Genomic DNA, 19,815 nt, shown 5'->3' on the forward strand with positions numbered 1-19,815 from the left:
AACTTACTTTAGGATTTAATTTGTACACAATTTGGAGAAGATCAATTCACCCCGCACTTAAAATCACCGATCCTTTCATATGAACTTGCTTTAGATGAACTAAAGTTAGAAGAACAAATAGTTGCCATTAGGGCTTCATATTATACTAATCATCTTTGCTTTAGTATATACTTTAGTATTTATTATTGCTTAGTGTTCATGATTTATAGAGAAAAATTTTACGGACTATTTACATATACTCTAACCACCGGGTCCTTTTCAAAAAAGAGGAGATTATTATCAATCTAACAGTCCTAAATACAGAGGGCTTATAATCAATTCAATTACAACAAGTCATCTATCAAACAGTTCATAAACAAGCTAGTTGATGTGATTATTACCACATTTTTGCTGAAATATTTTATGGAAAACCCCACCGATGAGAATAATAAAACGGGCCGCAGTATCAGAAACACATGCTAATGTAAAAAAAAATCAATACTTTTAGGTTAAGAGAATTGGCCAGGTGCACGTGAATGTAATCTTTTCCTTTCAAAGTCAATCTGCAAGAGGTAAACACAACCAAAAATAGAAGGGAGAGAAAAAAAAAGTAGTTAGTCGTTTTACTGGTCCAGCTATGTAAAATTACGAACGTTGACGTGAAGCGTTAAGTATTTACCACTTTCTTAACGCGTTCGTTTGCTGCAGCTGTTCCTCCACTAACATTTTCAGGCAGGTACGGGCTGCGTACACGAACCTCCTTCATTACAACAATGTCAGTCTTGTCCCACTGCACCGGAAGCCTGATGGAACGAAAAAAATATAATTTGTTATCTGAAAGCATATGATCTTACTGTCATTGTGCCATAGAATCTCCAACAAAATTACATAAACGTTATAATACTTTAGCACATTGTATGAAAGAAACCGAACTGTCATGGGCAAATCAGAGCAAAGCACATTGAGAGAAATCAAATTTGCTGCAATAAACTAGAGAGCCACATCAAGAGAAAATAATAGCTATGAGAAATTAGAAGGTGCTGCAATCACCCCATGAGGGCTTGTTCGGTTGTGTATGGATTAAAGGGGATTAAATCATGTAATGTACTGTTATTTTCACGCAACTCTCCTGCGTCGTTCGAGGGGGGAAATGGGATTAAATTCCTCTCTGGTCAAAATTGATTAGGGAGGAATTTATTTTGACTCGGGAGAGATTTAATCCGCTCCGATCCATACGCAACCGAACAATCTCTCGTGCAGAAAACTTCCAAATTTCCATTGGTTAAAGGAGCATCCCTTGCCATAATCGAATATTTATCGAGGGCACAACTTGTTGCTGATCCAGTTATCATAGTATAAAACTCATTCCGAGATATTTTCATGTTTGTAGACTTTCCCGTGAACAGAGTAACTTTTAGATTGCACTTGTTTGAGTATGTGTTCCATGTAAACTTGGGGAAAATATCAAATTATGCATGCAGAGAAACCAAAAACATAGCTGCGGTGACAAACTGTAATGTCTGACATAAATTTATGTGTAGAACATTATCAAAAGCATACAAATTAACTTACGTCTTGGACAGCGCATCGAATATATTTTGAGCTTCTGGGGTGACACCAACACCAATTTTCTCAGCTTCAATCTCTGCTTGCCTACATATCATCCATGTGGTGTGACAAGTGAATTGGCGGAGAAGACAAAAATGGCATGAAAGACATTTCTCATGTTGATAGAATGGCAATAAGCTAATACAGAACACCTACATACTAACAGGCTCCTGCATAAGGAGAACAGAACACTGTAATAACTAAAGTAAGATGGCCATTTGAAGCCCAGAAGAAGTATGGGGATGTTTTGGCCAAGATCCATTGTTCGCACTATCTAAAAAATTAACTTAAGAAACTTCTACTACAATTAAAAGAAATGACCAGACAAATTACAACCCCCCTATAATTGGTAGCTTCAGTTGGCTCGTAAAAGACTTGGAAAAGTTAGTAGTCTCGTTTTGGATTCAAGACAAATAGCATCCATCATGATGATAGCCAAAAAAACAGTGACAGAAGAAACTCAAAACAAAAGATCACTTAACTAAAGCAGTTTTTGCCTAACTTCATAACTTACCTCATCTCATTTGTCCTTTATGAGCATGCTAATGGTTAAAGCTTTACAGTCCACTGCCACTGGTGTGAGCATGTGCATGACAGTAAAACTAGGACTATAAACCTCAAGGTGAACACCATTGATACAAGCATGGCTAAAGAGAAGGTTTAGAGACCTCAGGTCCTAAAAATGGCAGCTTAGTATCTTTTACACACACCAATTACATGCATGGGTGGACTCAGCCTTAAGCCATATAGGCCTAGGCCTACCCTAAAATTTTGACAAAATTATTAATACTAGGTAGATTTTGAAGGTCCAAAATAAAAACGGTAAACAACTTTAAGCACTTCTGTCTCCTGAACATCCCTCCACTCACCTGATGCTTGTAATGTACTCAGCCTCAGCGGGATTTGAATTATATATTGGATTATACCATATTAAATACGAGATATTTTTTGCTAGGCGCACTCTGGATTCAAATAATGGGTCCGCCAGTGATTACACGTTCCATTCCATACTTTCAAGGAAGACACTTCCTATAATCAAAATAAGATAACTATGCAGACTCAATTGATACAAACATGAAAAAAAGAGAAACACCATCTTCAATGCTCTACAAAATTCCAAAAATTTCTATGCAACATATTATGCTAGTCACACAGTTGACCAGTTTTCTTTTCCATAACAGTGTATCACTCAATTTCATTACTAAGTTAATGAAATTACAAAGTTATGAGTAAATCCAAATATCCATTATATACAACTAGTAGCATAAAAGCTAGAACTACCACTACCACCACAAGAGAGCTGCTTTAGCTATAAAAAATACGACTATTGAGAATTCCATCATCCAATCGAAAGAGCAACATCAGTCAGACATACTAGACCTTACACGCATGGCTATTATCTAGGAATAGGCATCATTCATGTCCTCTGTTTCTTTACTCAAATCTGGAATGACCATTGTCTGGTCTTCAGACCTTCACACTTCTTGTGGATGAAAACTCTGCACCATAGCCTTCAGTTGGCCAGCTTCTTTTATCTCAGTGAACTTTAAATGCCACCAAAGGCAACACAACTCTGATAATTTTTTTCTCAAAACAGCTGCATATCATTATATTAAGAAGAAAAAGAGAAGGGGCAAGCACCCTACAAACTCAGACTCATGCACACTAGAGTCTTAGATACAGGAATTGCCTTCCACAGATAAAAAAAAATATGACCACGACCTGAGAAACAGCACACCACCACTAAACAATGTCCAGGCTCCAGCAGCAGGTCAAGAAGGCAAGAGATGCCTTCAACCCTGGCCAGATCCCAGTCATGCAACTTCTACCTAGCGATCAACAGTGCTCTAGCTAGGTCAGGGAAAGTGACATCAAACACACAATTATTACGATGTTTCCAAATCGACCAGGCTCCAAGCATGACGACGGAGTTTAGCCCTTTCTTGTTTGAATATGCACCCTTGTTTCAGCCTATGCCCACCAATCTTTGAAAAAAAACACTTATCTGGTTGCAGGGACAGAGCTTGTAGGCCAACAATTTGCAGCAAGTTTAACTGAAAAGTTCTAGCGAAAAGGGAAGAGGCGAGCAAGTGGTTTAACGTTTCCTCATGTTGGTCACAGAGTAGGCGATGTTCTGGGTGTGGAAGACCTCACCATGCAAGCCTATTGGCGATCCAGCATGTATTTTGTGCAGGTGCAACAAACCACATGAAGAAATAACATTTATCTGGAGCCCAATACCTCCAAATTATTTTCCGTGAACCGAAAAAACTCTGACAAATCATGATAGGAGAGCTCCAAAGCTCACAAGATATACTCTTTCCCTTGGTTTCTAAATTCAAAGCTTTACTACTATATATGTATTCCAATTAACAGGATGTTTCCTTATTTCCAATATGTTGGCATATCTCTGGTGATGACATTTGTTATAATGGTAGAAGACCAAGGTCTGCACTGCAGACCCACACAAACAATCTGAAATATATCAGTACAGCGTATAGACTTCCTTGTAGCTCTCTTATCTCCAGGCAGCCCCCCCCCCCCCCCTTCAGTTGCTACAAATGTGCACTAACACTGTTGTTGTTTTCAACATGGAAATTATATCGTTTTTACAAGATACAAAAAAGCTAGGTCTTACTGAGTCGCACAAGTTCAGAAATAATCAATTTAGGCCACAGATGGAAAGGTGATTCTAGATTGAATCCTTCTCCTTTTGCTCGGGCATGAGTTCACATTTACACTAGCAAGCTCGTGTTGGAATTAAATAAATGTCAATTAGTACTTGTTTCCCCGAGATGTGTGATTCACTCATGACAACACCCTACACAGGAGCAACCCAAATCGACATATATTACGTTTAAATCACAGTGATTCACCCACCTGAGTGCAGCATCCTCCCGGGCATAAATGGAGTTAAGGTCCAGCATGCAACCGGCAGGATCGAGAGGGTCGTCTCCCTTGCTGAGCACAGAGAACTCCCGGATGTAGTTCGCCTTCAGCACCCTCACGTTCCGCCGCTCTCCGCTCTCCGCCCTCCCCACGCCCTCCTGTGATCTACCCGTCAAGGAAACAGAACAACAACAGGGGCATACGAACAGCGAGACCAATATGTAAAGGACATGGAGATACGGGTGACGAGCATGAGCGATTTGGGAAGGATATGGATAACGAGGAGGTTGGAGGGTCGATCGAAGGCGACGATCTGGCCCTCGAACTCCTCCCCCAGGGTGGTCTTCGCGGAGAGCACCACGCCGATCGCGAACTCCTCGCCACCAGCCTCCATACCGCCGCCGGGCGCCGGCGCTAGCGGCTCGATGGGTGGGGGCTGAGAGGAGAGGGAGCTGCGTCTGCGTGGAGGAGGGGGAGGATTCGACGGAGTTCTGGAAACAGGGGAATCTGCGGCCTGCTGTTGATCCGGTGGGCTTACGGCCCGGGGCTGATCGTCACGAGACAAGATGGCCCAGTTCACCAGCCGACCAGCGCCACACCCGGGGCTGATGATGACGACTAGGACAGCCGTTGTGTGTTTAAGCGATTGGAATTGGATGCTCTCAAGTTGGAGTTCTGGACTTGATTGCAATTCTGGAAGTGGGTGATTGGACTTGTGCGATGGGGAGACTACGGATACTATTTTACTCTCATCTCGTAGATTAATGGCAGCCAGTACCCAGGGAAACACCGGAAGAAGTGATTCGTCAGCCTTCTTCGGTCTGGCCGAGTTCTTTCTTGGGGATGGAGGAAGTCGAGGAGTGATTCGTCGCCAGTCACGTACGCACTATTTTGCCATTAGGATGGCTAGCCAGATTAGATAAGTTGTTTTCACAAAAAAAAGACGTCTCCAAAGTGGAGAAGCGTACTAGCCATAATACAACACAGAACGCGTCAACAATCAGCTTGAAAGTACACAAAAACTGGAATAATTATATGCTCAGGCTCAAGAGCAAATGCAAAAGGTCCATTCAACACAATGTTGCTATGGATCGATTCTAACATGGAATCGTGGGGGATAAACTAACAGACAGTATGATGAGCTCAGATTCACGAAAAAGCTGTGACATTGCCATGAAAGAGCAAAATCTCACTGTCGGTTTGGCCTCTGTCGAACTGCCTAACTCATAGAGCTAACCACACCAGCAGTGCAGAACGCTTAAGCAGACTAGTTTCAATTACCTACCTCTAGTCATTAATAACCAAAGGTGCAAATATACACATGCGCAACAAGCACATCAAGATTTCAAGCTTCGCGAACTTGGGGTAACACTCGTGGTATCAGTCCATGTAAGACCCCCTTGAACCATTCAGGACTTGAAGCATAGCATTTTTCTTCCACCGAAGATGTTCCTGCAGTTGCGTACAAGAAAAAGAGTGTTAAGAAGTAACAGGCCACATCAGCTAGGAATCCAGCATGCCTCTTTCACATATGTACTTAAGAGCAACTAAACTTAGGTAACCACGGCGTTTCTTAATACCCCCCTGTCCCTGAATAAATAGTCAAACTTAAGATAGTTTGGCTTGCACGGATTCTAGGGATTGATTTATTTTGGGACGGAGGGAGTAGCAACGTCAAGCATTAAAAGACGGCGGCAGAGGCACCAAACTATAAAACACCAAGCAGAGCACTCGAATCGATTTCAGTGCTAGTCCTGGCATACTAATGTGGTTACAAACTCACAATGGATCAATATAACATGCATTCTCATATTCAACGAAATGAAGTCAGCATCCACTGGTCCTCTCTATGAAAACTTAGATATACTCCATCTCAAGAAAAAAAAAGGTTGACATTTAAAGAAAGGACAGTTAATTAAACATATACATGGTAAACACTAAATTTATGGTTGCAGTTATTTGCTGTGAACAAATATATTATCACAATGTCGGTGATTCAGGGAGCACTAAGAAGAAATGTTTTTTTTTAAAAACTATGTAAAAAACAAGAACAATGCACTGGTGCATATTTCAGTTGGGCATACTGTTTGCCTGTTTGGAAACAGAAAAAAGAAAAGGGACAGTATTGAAAGGCATGTTTACTTACATCATAGAACATCCTTTGCGTGATTTTTTCTTCTTCTTTTCTCTTATTTTAGTTGGAGGCTGGATTACTACCTTGATGGCAGCATCGAACACAGCTTTGACATTCTACATGTTAATGAAATATTCCAAAGTAAGCCAATTGTCCAGGATGCAACTGAATGGCAAGATTTTATAATGCAACAAAAGGGGAAATACTAGAGCAAGACTGCAAGAGCACACAATTCACTGGAAACAACTTTACCTGCTGTGTCTTTGAGCTGCATTCAATGTAATACATAGCACCAATTTGTCTACGAAGTTCCTCCCCCTGGAAGGTGCAAATAGCAGGGTCACCAAAATTCTTTATGACAAAATGCATTATACTATCATATAACAAATACTGGAGATATATATACCTGTGCAGTGGTAACAGGCACCAATCCAGGATGGTCCATCAAGTAGTGCTTGTCTTCACGAAGATCTGTAAGTAACATCATGGTTTCCAAATACGTAAGTGCACTCTAACAAAGGAGTGTCTTTACAGATTAAGGTAATATTTTTTAATGGAAGATGATAGTAAAAAAATTTCTTGTGAAAATATTAGGGTCCCTCATCCAAGCAATAATTGGATGAGTGTTGACAGGAACAAAATTTGCGAAAAGCAGCTAGTTCAAGGATTACCAAAGTGTTTTTTTTCTGCACGATGTTAACAGGTCGTGTTTAATGGTAACTAAGTGTCAACTAATCACATAAACACAAACAGTTCATGCACTAACAAAAAATAGCCCTAAGCTTTCCACGACTACTAAGTTGTACTAGAAAGATAAAAGTGTGGCTGGCTGACTCCTCGTCCGTTGTGTTGGCAACTCGACACATCATAACATCAAATTTATAACAAAATTGCAATGTTCACTACTAGCGCAGCCTAAACCAAAGTAATTCCAACAGTGCACAGAGAAATAGAAGTTTAGCAGTTAAGGATAGGATGACTAATCAGACTATAGTAAATCAAAGTCAGCCCAGCTATATACAGCAAGTGAAAGCAGCATGCTCTTGTTGTAAATAAAACTCACCCAATTTTGTGCCTGCCAAAACAACGGGCACCCCAGGTGCATAATGTTGAAGCTCTGGTATCCACTGAAGAGTAAAGAGCAAAGGATAAACGTTCAACCCTCTAGAAAATTCCAAACCATGAACTGTAAGAACAAAATTTAAGAAAGTGAATAACAAGATAGCGCATTTCAGCACCTTCTTCATGATATTCTCATAGCTAGCTCGGCTCACAAGTGAGAATGCAAGCACGAAAACATCTGCACCTCGGTAGCTTAGAGGCCTCAGGCGGTTGTAATCTTCCTGCCCTGCAAAGGATGTGAACCTCAAGTTACCCCCAAGAATCCTGAATCCTCTAAACGCAGACTTTTCGGCTTCGGATTGCTGCTGAGTAGAACGAAACATAGACTGCACATGTATACTAGTAGGACAGATAAAAAAAACGTTGAAAATTACCAGCGGTATCCCAAAGGCCCAAATTCACAGTGGTGCCATCCACAACTACATTTGCACTGAAATTGTCGAACACCGTAGGTATGTAGTCCTGCGGGACACGAATTAGATGGATCAGCAACGATTAACGAAAATTACTCGTACAGGCCGACAAAAACATTCCACTACACGAGTCAATAAAGTATCACAAAGTAAACTGAGGAGGTGCGGGCTTTTGCACAGCACACCGTCCTGGACGAGCAAACAGAATCAGGGGAAAACCCATGGCTTGGAATGAAACCCCCCCTAAGTTCACGGGAAATCACGCGGCAACCTTTTTGGCACTCCCTAGAAACCGGGAGGATAAGGGAGAGAAGGAAACGCTCACAGTGGGGAACTTGTTGCTGGTGTAGCAGATGAGCATACATGTCTTGCCCACGGCACCGTCGCCGACCGTGACGCACTTGATGAACCGAGAGGCGCTGGACGCCATGGCCGCGCGCGCTTCTCTCCGGTTCTCCGAGCCCAGAGAAGGGAAGCAGCGGCGGATGAGCAGGCGAGGAGACGGTCCTGGAGCCTCGAGGGGAAGGGGAGGGGAGGGGAGGGGAGGGACGGAGTACGTTCTCGCCTTCTTTGGTGGTGGTGTTTGGTGCGTGACTTCTGGGAGAAGCGAGTGAAGAGGAGGGTCAAGCGAGTGAAGAGGGTCACATGCCTCTCAACTCCCAAGTCTCACCTCACCAGTGGCACACTGGCACTGCCGTGCCTAGAGAAGCGCCCTCCTCACCCCAGGCCCCAGTTCTCCTGTTGGTGTTTTGTATAGGCATGGTTTCTTCAAGCTATTGGTACGGTCAAGGAACCCCTCCTCTATCTAGGATGGGCCCCTGAGAGGCAAAACGGAGTACTAACTTGCAACTTTGCAAGTGTGGGGGTTTGGGGTATATATAAACTGCGAGGGGGCAACTATTCATATCTATAAACATGTTATATATATGAAGTGTGAGTTATTAATGCTGCAAGATGTTGAATAATTAGACAAATTCCAATCTAAATTTCGAATATAAATCATGACCAAATCAGAAGAACTGAAATAACAAGCCAAATCAGATGATGCGTACTGATTAGACTTACTGATCGATGGCACGCGCCGGAATCAGCAGGGTCGACGATGTCGAAGTAGCGAAATCAGCAGGGTCGACGAGGTCAGCAGATCACGAGCAGTCGCGTGAAGACGCTTCCCAAAAACCTTATTCGCCCTCTCCCGGTGCAGGATCTAGAAGACGAAGGGTTCCGGAGACCTGCTCTCCTGATCGCAGATGCACCTCTCCCCCGTGGTTATCCGCCCACGAAAATCTCGCAATCAGTTGAGATTTTATAGGGACCGGTTAGGATAAGCGTAACAGCCAAGAAACCAAAAAATCAAACGGCAAAAGGTAGCCGCGCCCCCGCAAGGCGAGGGGCCGGATTTCGGCGGACCATTCACGCGCATGTCGTGCGCCCGCGCCCTTCGCCCCGCCCCGGCCAGGCCAGGCGAGGCGAGGCGAGCGAGCGCGCGCGCGTGTGGCTCTCCACACTCTCTCCTCTCATCCATGACTTGGTGAGTGAGTGTGGCTTCCATATTTAAGCTAGCTCTACTCCACAAGAGCTAGCAATATGGTGCTATTGGTTCCACCTATCCCTTTGCCATCCACTTATATGGGCTTTTGAGATTTTCCTGGAATTATTAGAAATTCTTAATTGGGCCAAGCCCATAAATCCTAACAATCCCCCACCAGATCTCAAATGCCCATCTGCAGTTTTCGCCACTGTTCACTACTGTTTAATATACTAGTTTTTCAGCAGAGACTGTTAAGTTGAACTTCCGCCTAGAACTCCAAGTTACACCAACCCACAACTTGGACAATGGACTATGCCTTGAATTGCAAGTTTTGCGTGAATGGGTTTCACTTGAAGTCATGACCAGTACTTGGCTACCAGTAGTCCCCTTCTCGGGTGGAGCATATACGTCGTACTCCAAGGTCTCTTCATGAGTTTACTAGAGATCACCCAAATCTCATAGACTGCGACGTTAGACAGTCTAACTCATATAGGTGTGTTCTTTCAAGAATGTTCTGCAGGACAACATCTTCGCTAATACAAGCCAACAGAACACATTAAGGCAAAAAGCCAACCTGCCTTACAGCATTTGAGAGTATTGCATCTTTACTTAGAGAGGGTCAAAGGTTACTCTCCTCAGTTCACCAATGGCTTGTTCTTCCCAGGACCTAATTCACGGGATCTCCGATCACATAGACTGGGTTTCCACCATGGCAACTTTATTCGGGTCTCATACCCATCTCTCTCGATGCGATTTCTATCACATTACGTGGTAGTCCCTTGGTAAAAGGATCTGCCAGATTTTTATCTGTTGAAATATAAGTCACACTTATAACTCCGGAGTTTCTCAACTTTCTGACAGACTTCAATCGTCTTTTGACATGTCTTGATGACTTTCCATTATCCTTAGAACTCGTCACTTTAGCAATCACTGTCTGATTGTCACAGTTCATAAGGATAGCTGGTATTGGTTTCTCAACCACCGGCAAGTCCATCAAGAGTTCACGCAACCATTCTGCCTCAACGGTTGCTGTGTCAAGTGCAGCTAGCTCGGCTTCCATGGTTGACCTCGTCAAAATGGTCTGCTTGCATGACCTCCATGATACCGCACCTCCACCAATAGTAAAGACATAACCACTGGTGGCATAAAGCTCGTCTGCATCAGATATCCAGTTCGAATCACTATATCCTTCAAGTACTGCATGCTGACCAGAATAGTGAATTCCATAACTCATTGTACCTTGCAGGTAGCGCATAACCCGCTCAAGTGCATGCCAATGATCAGTCCCGGGGTTTGACATGAACCTACTCAATTTGCTCACAGCAAACGAGATATCGGGCCTTGTTGCACCAGCAAGATACATGAGTGAACCGACAATCTGAGAGTATCTCAATTGGTCTAAACCAATTCTCTTGTTCTTTCGCAGTGTCACACTGGGATCATAAGGTGTTGGAGAAGGTTTGCACTCAGAGAAGCCAAATCGCTTCAAAACCTTTTCAACATAGTGAGATTGCGAGAGAGTAATCCCACCATCTGCCTTAATCAGCTTGATGTTTAGAATCACATCAGCTTCTCCCAGATCTTTCATATCAAAACTCTTTGATAGAAAAGACTTGACTTCATTGAGCACATCAATGTTTGTGCCAAATATCAATATATCATCAACATATAAGCACAATATAACTCCTTCGCCCCCACCACAGCGATAATATACACACCTGTCTGCCTCATTAATGGCAAAGCCTGCAGACGTTAGAGTAGTGTCAAACTTCTCATGCCACTGCTTTGGTGCTTGCTTCAGACCATACAAAGATTTCAATAACTTGCACACCTTGCTTTCTTGACCCTTTACTACAAATCCATCAGGCTGTTCCATATAGATTTCCTCGTCCAGCTCTCCATTAAGAAAAGCTGTCTTTACATCCATCTGATGAACAAGGAGACCATACGAGGCAGCCAAAGAAAGTAGTACTCGAATAGTGGTCATTCTAGCAACAGGTGAGTAAGTATCAAAGAAGTCTTCTCCTTCTTTCTGAGTATAGCCTTTAGCCACAAGCCTAGCCTTGTACTTTTCAATTGTACCATCAGGCTTGAGCTTCTTTTTAAACACCCACTTACAACCCACGGGTTTGCATCCATAGGGTCGATCAGTGACTTCCAACGTACCATTTGAAAGAATGGAGCCCATCTCATTATGAACTGCTTCTTTCCAATCATCTGCATCTGGAGATGCAAATGCTTCTGCAATGGTAGTAGGAGTATCGTCCACAAGGTACACAATGAAATCATTACCAAAGGATTTTTCAACCCTTTGTCTCTTGCTCCTTTTAGGAGCATCATTGTCATCCTCCTCTAGGACAATTTCATGTGGCTGTTCAAAACTCTCAATAGGTGTATTATGTTCAGGAATTATCTCAGAAGAGTATCTAGAATTGCTATGAATGTCTTTCATTGGAAATATATGCTCAAAGAAAGTAGCATCACGTGATTCCATAATAGTATCAACATACACATCAGGAACTTCAGATTTAACTACTAAAAATCTATAAGCTATGCTACACGAAGCATATCCAAGAAAGACACAATCCACTGTCCTTGGACCAAGCTTGCGCTTTTTATTAATTGGTACATTGACTTTCGCCATGCACCCCCAAGTGCGCAAGTATGAAAGTGATGGTTTTCTCCCAACCCACTTCTCATAAGGGGTTTTCTCTTCTTTGCCCATAGGAATTCTATTCAGAACATGACATGAAGTCAGGACTGCCTCCCCCCACCATGCCTTAGATAAACCACAAGTGTCTAACATGGCATTCACCAGGTCAGTCAACGTACGTTTTTTCCTTTCAGCAATCCCGTTTGACTCGGGTGAATAGGGAGGAGTCCTCTCATGAATAATGCCATGTTCTGCACAGAAATCATCAAAGACTTTGGGAAAGAACTCGCCACCACGATCTGATCTAAGACGTTTGATCTTTCTCTCTAGTTGGTTTTCAACCTCAGCCTTATAGATTTTAAAGTAGTCTAAAGCCTCATCTTTAGTTTTTAGCAAGTATACATAGCAAAATCTAGACGCATCATCAATCAATGTCATGAAGTATCTCTTACCACCTTTTGTCAACACACCATTCATCTCACAAAGATCAGAATGTATGAGTTCTAGTGGTGCCAGGTGTCTCTCCTCAGCAGCCTTATGAGGCTTTCGAGGTTGCTTCGACTGCACACAACTATGGCACTTAGAACCTTTGACTATGGTGATATTCGGAATTAAACTCATGGTTGCAAGCCGAGACATAGAGCCAAAATTAATATGACACAAACGAGAATGCCAAATACTCGCAAGATCATCAACATTAGCACAAATATGGTTCACAGACTTATTATTGAAATCTAACAAAGAAAAGCGGAACAAGCCTCCGCAATCATAGCCTTTACCAATAAATTGTCCAGACTTGGACACAACTAATTTATTGGACTCTAAAACTACCTTGAACCCATCTCTACATAGAAGGGTTCCGCTAACGAGATTCTTGTGTATAGAAGGGACATGATGCACGTTCTTCAGCTGCACGATCTTTCCCGAAGTAAACTTCAGATCCACCGTGCCAGTGCCATGAACAGAAGCATGTGACCCATTCCCCATTAGCACGGAAGAATCCCGGGCGCCCTGATAAGAAGAGAACAAGTTGATGTCAGAACACACATGAACATTAGCACCAGTATCAAGCCACCAGCTAGGTGATTGAAATACTGAGAAGATGAAAGGTAAATTATCATACCCTTTGTCTTCCTCATTGCTAGCGACCACTGTGTTGACATTGCCCTTTTTGCCACGGCGATCCGCTCGATCGGGACAATCCTTGGCAAAATGACCCGCCTCGCCACATGCGAAACATGTCAATTCAGCCTTGTTCTTCTTCTTCTTGAAGTTGGTAGTTTTGTTGGGCTTGTTAGATTTTGGCTTTCCTTTGCTCTTGTTGTGGTTCTTCTGAACCATGTTGGCGCTGGAGTGGCCCTCGCCTCCTTTAGATCCCGTGTCCTTTGCCCGAGCTTTCTCCTCAACATCCAGAGACGCTATCAGATTTTCAAGTGATATCTCCTGTCTCTTATGTTTCAGAGCTGTGGCGAAGTTCCTCCATGTAGAAGGCAACTTTGCAATAATGCACCCAGCCACAAATCGGTCAGGAAGGACTATCTTAAGGTGGTCGAGCTCCTTGGCTATACACTGTATTTCATGAGCTTGCTCTACAATAGAGCGATTATCAACCATCTTATAATCATGAAAGCTCTCCATGATATACAGGTCACTGCCAGCATCTGATGCACCATACTTAGTAGTAAGTGCATCCCACAACTCTTTCCCGTCCGTGTATTGCATATTCGCATCAACCAGACGGTCAACAAGGGCGCTAAGAACGGCTCCCGTGAACATAGTATTGGCATGGTCGTACTCTTTCTCCTGTTCAGGAGTCAGTGGACCCTCAGGTCTGCCTTTACTAACATGGAAGACATTCATAGCAGTAAGCCAGAGCGTGGCCTTGACTTGCCATCTCTTAAAGTGCATACCATTAAACTTTTCTGGCTTCAGCGCGTCGGCAAAAGCAGCCATAGAAAAACTAGGAAATTGTCTACAATAAGGTTTTTGGATTGTTGAATAATTAGACAAATTCCAATCTAAATTCCGAATATAAATCATGACCAAATCAGAAGAACTGAAATAACAAGCCAAATCAGATGATGCGTACTGATTAGACTTACTGATCGATGGCACGCGCCGGAATCAGCAGGGTCGACGATGTCGAAGTAGCGAAATCAGCAGGGTCGACGAGGTCAGCAGATCACGAGCAGTCGCGTGAAGACGCTTCCCAAAAACCTTATTCGCCCTCTCCCAGTGCAGGATCTAGAAGACGAAGGGTTCCGGAGACCTGCTCTCCTGATCGCAGATGCACCTCTCCCTCGTGGTTATCCGTCCACGAAAATCTCGCAATCAGTTGAGATTTTATAGGGATCGGTTAGGATAAGCGTAACAGCCAAGAAACCAAAAAATCAAACGGCAAAAGGTAGCCGCGCCCCCGCAAGGCGAGGGGCCGGATTTCGGCGGACCATTCACGCGCATGTCGTGCGCCCGCGCCCTGCGCCCCGCCCCGGCGAGGCGAGCGAGCGCGCGCGCGCGTGGCTCTCCACACTATCTCCTCTCATCCATGACTTGGTGAGTGAGTGTGGCTTCCATATTTAAGCTAGCTCTACTCCACAAGAGCTAGCAATATGGTGCTATTGGTTCCACCTATCCCTTTGCCATCCACTTATATGGGCTTTTGAGATTTTCCTGGAATTATTAGAAATTCTTAATTGGGCCAAGCCCATAAATCCTAACACAAGAGTACCTGTACTTGGTTAGAGATATGCTAATATTTCAATTGAACAAAGGAAAAAATATTTCCTCTCAATGAGGAGAAGAGGTTTGCAAGCATGACACAATGCGATTATAGAGAGAAGCTCGAAACCCATGACAGGCTGCTGAATGTAGTTTGTTACTTGTGCGAGCCGGTACCCATTTCACCAAATGGAGAGCGAACGTATCTCGAAAAAGATAGTGGAGTGACGGGAGCTGACACTAACATTTGCAGCAGTCCCTCCTCTTCCAACTGCCACCCGATATCCACATAGAAAAAAGCTCCAACGACTAATAATCCACTAGAAGCAGAAGCTCGTTGGCAGAAAGGCTGCAGGATCTCTACTCCGCTTGGTGATGTTTCTCTACCATTTCCTCTTCGGCTCTTCTTTTCTTGAAGAAAAATGAGAGCGCGTAAAGTAGATTTGGTATGCTCAAGATGCTATGTTTTGCGAATCAAGTAAAGAAACACACCCTTGTACAACACATGAAGAAAAATAAAAGGGAGGGGAAAAGGACTCGTACACCCAAAAATAAAAAATAACGGACTATTGCAGCTTTAGTTTTTCATTGCTTTGGCATCAACAGTTCACAACATTTTCTGATGAACCAAACCAACCAACCAACCAATTTTTTTTCCATATATACCAGTCTCTACATGTTGGGTTATCGTGTTCTACTTGTACATGCTAGTGTTAAAAAATCGGTGCAGTGGACTTGTATTAAAAAAAAAGACGGCCGCATATATCTAGTCTCCGGTGCAGCAACGCATTAGCAATTACAAGCGAGGTTCCTTGCCCAGAATTTTCTCGGGTGGTTGTGCCATTTCCCATCTTTTATTATTATTATTACTCTCCTTTCCCCTTGCCTGCCGCCACCCCCGCCGCACTTTTGCAAACCGTGGCCATATATCCTTGTGGTGACGAGACGACCAACCAAATCATCTGTAAACGAGACCCTTAATCGTCACAACAGCTGAAATCGTACTACAGGAAAAGGCGTCGATAGAGACCATGACGTTTTGTTCTGTTGTGCCTCAGTTTTCCAACTCACCTCTCTCCTTCACAAAGAGAACAACGATGGGTAGGGCATTCGTTCCACAAAGCACCAACCTTCAAAGCCTGCTGTGTCGTAATGTCAGATCACATTACTGCCAGGTCAAGTAATGACAAGTGAGGACCTTGGATCAAGTTACAGTGGCTGCTTCGGCACGAGGCGATCGCGTGTCCAGCATCAGATCGATTTGACAGTATCGTCAACGATAATCGGGTGCGGGCAAGCCACAAGCGCGACCACGTCGGTACGGCAAAGGAGTTTCCGTAGTGTATACTCAAGTGAGTGTGTAGTACGTGGGCAAAGCATCTTTTTCAGGCTCGCAAAAGGATAAAAACCTGCTCGTGTGTTGGTGGTGCACGGAGACAAAAGCACCAAAAACAACACAGTGCCTCAGATGGTGGCATGGTGGGCAACGTGCAGCGGTACGTGTGCCCTGTCCACGGTGCACGCCTTTTCTTTTCCGGTTCTCCGGCCGACCGACCTGATTGGTTGTTGAAGGAACGGAAAGGCTTGGCTTTACATGATCCATCTCGTCTCCCTCCTGGCCATTGCCATTTGCCAGTGCCAGGCGCACTGCGGTCGTGTGGAATAAGTACTTGGCGGATCGGCGGTGCTGTGCTAGCTTGGTGACAGGTGCGTCCCCCCGAAACGACGCCATGACCCATGAGTAATCGATCATTATTTTCTCATCGTGATGCCAGTACTCAATGTTTCTCATAATGACTCCGCTGCCGATCATTCCGTTAGAGCTGAGTATAGTAACGGTCTCTGCTTACATGACATTTTTCTTCTTACGTGAGACATTAAAAAGTAGTAAGAGTGAGCTCTCATACAAGAACGAGCAACTATACGGGCTCCAAAACAAAATAATGAAATAGAATAGACTAGAGAACAATATAAGAGCCAACCTTATACCCAACTTTATTATATGAATATTTTTATTATTGTCTATAGATGACATCACAGAGATTTAGAGCCCACTGTGGACACTATTATTAAACTTGCTCTTATTTGCCAACATTCATTGCACGCATAATGCATTATCGCAACGTCACAAGCACAGCAAGATTCAACTATGAACAAGGTTGTAAGACTGCCTCCAACGGAGCAGCTAAAAGGGTATGCAAAGCTATTATAGCTACTCATATTCACTGTAGCGGCATGCATCTTCCATCCAACAGAGTAGCCAAACAGAGGAGCCAAATTCCATGGCAGGTGAGAGAAAAGCTATTATGGCTGGGCAGGAACCGAGTAGGCATCTCTGATGTAAATTGGTGGGCAATTCCTGTCAGTGAGCATGAGGCAAGCTATTTTTACTATATCATTGGAAAGTGTTGTATTATAGATGGACAGCTAATGCATCTACACAAGCCAACATACTGAATGTCTGCTTCTTTTAGCTGCCGCCTGTTGGAGGCAGCCTAAGGAGCTGTTTGGATGGAGCCCTGCCAGGAACCTAGCTGGCCAGGCAATACACCTGAGAATCGTCCCTGGCCAGCCAGACAGACTTGGGTGGGGTGACAACCAACCAAGCCCTAAGAGCATGCTGCGTATACATGTTTGCTTTTACAAAGGAGCAATATAATGCCTTGCTTGTTGGAAAATAATAGATGTCGCTTCTGGGTGCCGAAAGCTGAATAATGCAAGATTTGCCGCACTTACGGGCGGCTAGTATCCCAGAGTCTTTTAGCGACTAGCATCATTGGAACAGCTCATCACGCGTGTATGATAATCGCTCTTCACAATTTGGACCCAGCAGTGGGTTGCATTTGCATACTACTGTACAGGTGCCACAGTGCAGTCGTGAGCTCACATCTCAGTGATCGAGTTGGGACGAAGGCTTGCTTTGCATTTGCAAGGCAAGCGTAAAAAGTCACGTGACTAGAGTCCAAGATCGCCTGCGTCTCGCCAGCTTGCCCGTGTGCCTGGCGCGTTTGAGGAATTGCTGCGGCCGCCCACGCAGCGGAGCAGGGGCGCCATGCGTTGCGTGCCGAATTAAACGAGAGTATCCGGCGGAGGAGCCGCGACGCGAAATACATGCCTGGTTACTTTGGACTGTATTAACGGACTCACGAGAGAGCCCCGCTCCCACGATCTCTATGAGCGACAAACTGCAATTAACAGTTCCTAATCACTAAATAATTGGTACAGGCTAGGACTTCATTATATCATCTCAAAAAAATATTAATCGCTCGATAATATTCTCTATAGAATATTCTTAATACTTTCTTGATCAACTATCTTCCGCTGGGATCTACAGTTCCCCACTACTATTCATCATAACTATTATTATTATCAGAATTTCTGATCAGTTACCATCTACAAATCACCAATGTTCATCATAATTATCGCTATTATAATTCCTCCGAAAACACCGTGGAGAAAACTAGAGAACACTTCAATATATCAGGATAAAACCTTGATTAAAAAAACCCAATGGAAAAATAAAGGAGAAAACGCCATGGTAATAACCTGATATCGTTTTATTTAGACCCATGCATAAAACTTACCATCTTCGTTTATATAGTAACAATAAAATAAGATATTAGACACTGTCGGAGAGGAAATTCTCTGGCCCGAATGGCGGAGTGCACCCGCCCTAAGTCCTAAGATGTGGAGGGGGCTTAAGCGTTTTGCCTGTTGCGAGATGTAGAAATAAACACAAGAACACGCAAGAGTTTAGAGTGGTTCGGGCCGCCGGAGCGTAATACCCTACTCCACTGTGTGTTGTATTACTTGAGAGAGTCTAAGTGTGTCCTGGATGACCTGGGTCTAAGAATCCCCCCTTGTAACGTTGCATGCTCCCTCTTTTATAGTTCAAGAGGGGCGTGTACAAGAGTGCTGAGTCCCGACATGTGGGCCTAGGAGCACAATGGATGCAAGACTTGGGGCAGCAATAGTTGTGTTGACGTCTTTTCGGAGCGCCAAATACTCAAGAAGAACCGGCGGCGGTGCTCTCTGGTCAGGCGCGGACGGTCCGCGGCCTGGGGCCGGACGGTCCGCGACCTGGCGCAGGGGCTAGGTTTTCCTGCCTGACGTCCGGACGGTCCGCGCCCTGGGGCCGGACGGTCCGCGCGTGTGCAGGGGCGGCGGAAGATCGCCGGCGGTGCCTGGATCTCGCTCCCGGGAGGGACCCCGTCGGGGAGGAGAGATCCTAGGGGTTGTCTAGGCTCGGGCCGGCCGACCTAGACTCCTCTAATCGACGTAGAGTCGAGGAGAGGCGGAGAATTTGGGGATCGAGAGGCTAAACTAGAACTAGACTAGAACTACTCCTAATTGTACTGGAAATAAATGCGAATAGAAGTTGTATTGATTCGATTGTTGATTACAAATCGGCCGTAGGCCTCTCTTTTTATAGAGGAGGGGGGCTGGACCCTTTACACGACCGGATTCCGAGCTAATTCCATGGTTATAGCTAACAAACATAGCACAAAACTCGAAACCCTAATCTATTCTGCGTGTGCGCGGACCGTCCGGCCCACAGGCGCGGACCGTCCGGACCGTGGACCGTCCGGCCTCAGGGCCGGACCGTCCGCACCTCATTTTGGTGCTCAACATATGCCCCCCTGCCTTTTGGTGGAGCTGAGCAAACCAAAAGCAAATAACTCGATGAGATTACATCGGTTCTCTTAGGCATCTTGCCACATACTAGGATGATACTGTTTGAGGAAACGCCCATTCAAAGCCTTAGGCA

At 44.3% G+C, this 19,815-nt stretch overlaps 2 protein-coding genes across 3 annotated transcripts; both read right to left on the bottom strand.

Moving 5' to 3' along the window:
* Positions 1-255: 255 nt before the first annotated feature.
* On the bottom strand, positions 256-4,965 carry LOC100216930 (uncharacterized). The gene is made up of 5 exons (NM_001143315.2): positions 4,750-4,965; positions 4,468-4,636; positions 1,552-1,632; positions 659-782; positions 256-542 (listed from the first exon to the last, which is right to left on the bottom strand). The coding sequence occupies exons 1-5, from the start codon at positions 4,868-4,870 to the stop codon at positions 489-491; spliced, it is 549 nt and encodes a 182-aa protein (NP_001136787.1). The 5' UTR covers positions 4,871-4,965; the 3' UTR covers positions 256-488.
* A 516-nt stretch (positions 4,966-5,481) lies between these two features.
* LOC541773 (Rho-related protein from plants 1) lies at positions 5,482-8,987 on the bottom strand. 2 transcript variants are annotated; one of them, NM_001111459.2, is made up of 8 exons: positions 8,471-8,981; positions 8,107-8,194; positions 7,849-7,958; positions 7,674-7,737; positions 7,017-7,081; positions 6,863-6,928; positions 6,623-6,726; positions 5,490-5,928 (listed from the first exon to the last, which is right to left on the bottom strand). In NM_001111459.2, exons 1-8 carry the CDS (start codon positions 8,573-8,575, stop codon positions 5,886-5,888), a joined length of 645 nt encoding a protein of 214 aa, NP_001104929.1. In that variant the 5' UTR covers positions 8,576-8,981; the 3' UTR covers positions 5,490-5,885. The 2 variants fall into 2 exon arrangements, with proteins under 2 accessions (XP_008644256.1, NP_001104929.1); XM_008646034.4 differs by having other exon boundaries at positions 5,482-5,928; positions 7,674-7,958; positions 8,471-8,987.
* Between the last annotated feature and the right edge of the window lie 10,828 nt (positions 8,988-19,815).

Source organism: Zea mays, chromosome 5, assembly GCF_902167145.1.
Source record: "Zea mays cultivar B73 chromosome 5, Zm-B73-REFERENCE-NAM-5.0, whole genome shotgun sequence".
NCBI classification, from domain to species: Eukaryota; Viridiplantae; Streptophyta; class Magnoliopsida; order Poales; family Poaceae; genus Zea; species Zea mays.

Excerpts from the sequence above, each read along its gene's own strand:
- LOC100216930 (NM_001143315.2), bottom strand. The coding sequence starts at position 4,870 with ATGGAGGCTGGTGGCGAGGAGTTCGCGATCGGCGTGGTGCTCTCCGCG. Across the intron at positions 4,637-4,749 it reads CTCCAACCTCCTCGTTATCC|AGGAGGGCGTGGGGAGGGCG; the intron begins ATATCCTTCCCA and ends CGGGTAGATCAC. Across the intron at positions 543-658 it reads ACGAACGCGTTAAGAAAGTG|ATTGACTTTGAAAGGAAAAG; the intron begins GTAAATACTTAA and ends TACCTCTTGCAG.
- LOC541773 (XM_008646034.4), bottom strand. The coding sequence starts at position 8,575 with ATGGCGTCCAGCGCCTCTCGGTTCATCAAGTGCGTCACGGTCGGCGAC. Across the intron at positions 6,727-6,862 it reads GCAGCTCAAAGACACAGCAG|AATGTCAAAGCTGTGTTCGA; the intron begins GTAAAGTTGTTT and ends ATTAACATGTAG. Across the intron at positions 5,929-6,622 it reads CGCAAAGGATGTTCTATGAT|GAACATCTTCGGTGGAAGAA; the intron begins GTAAGTAAACAT and ends ACGCAACTGCAG.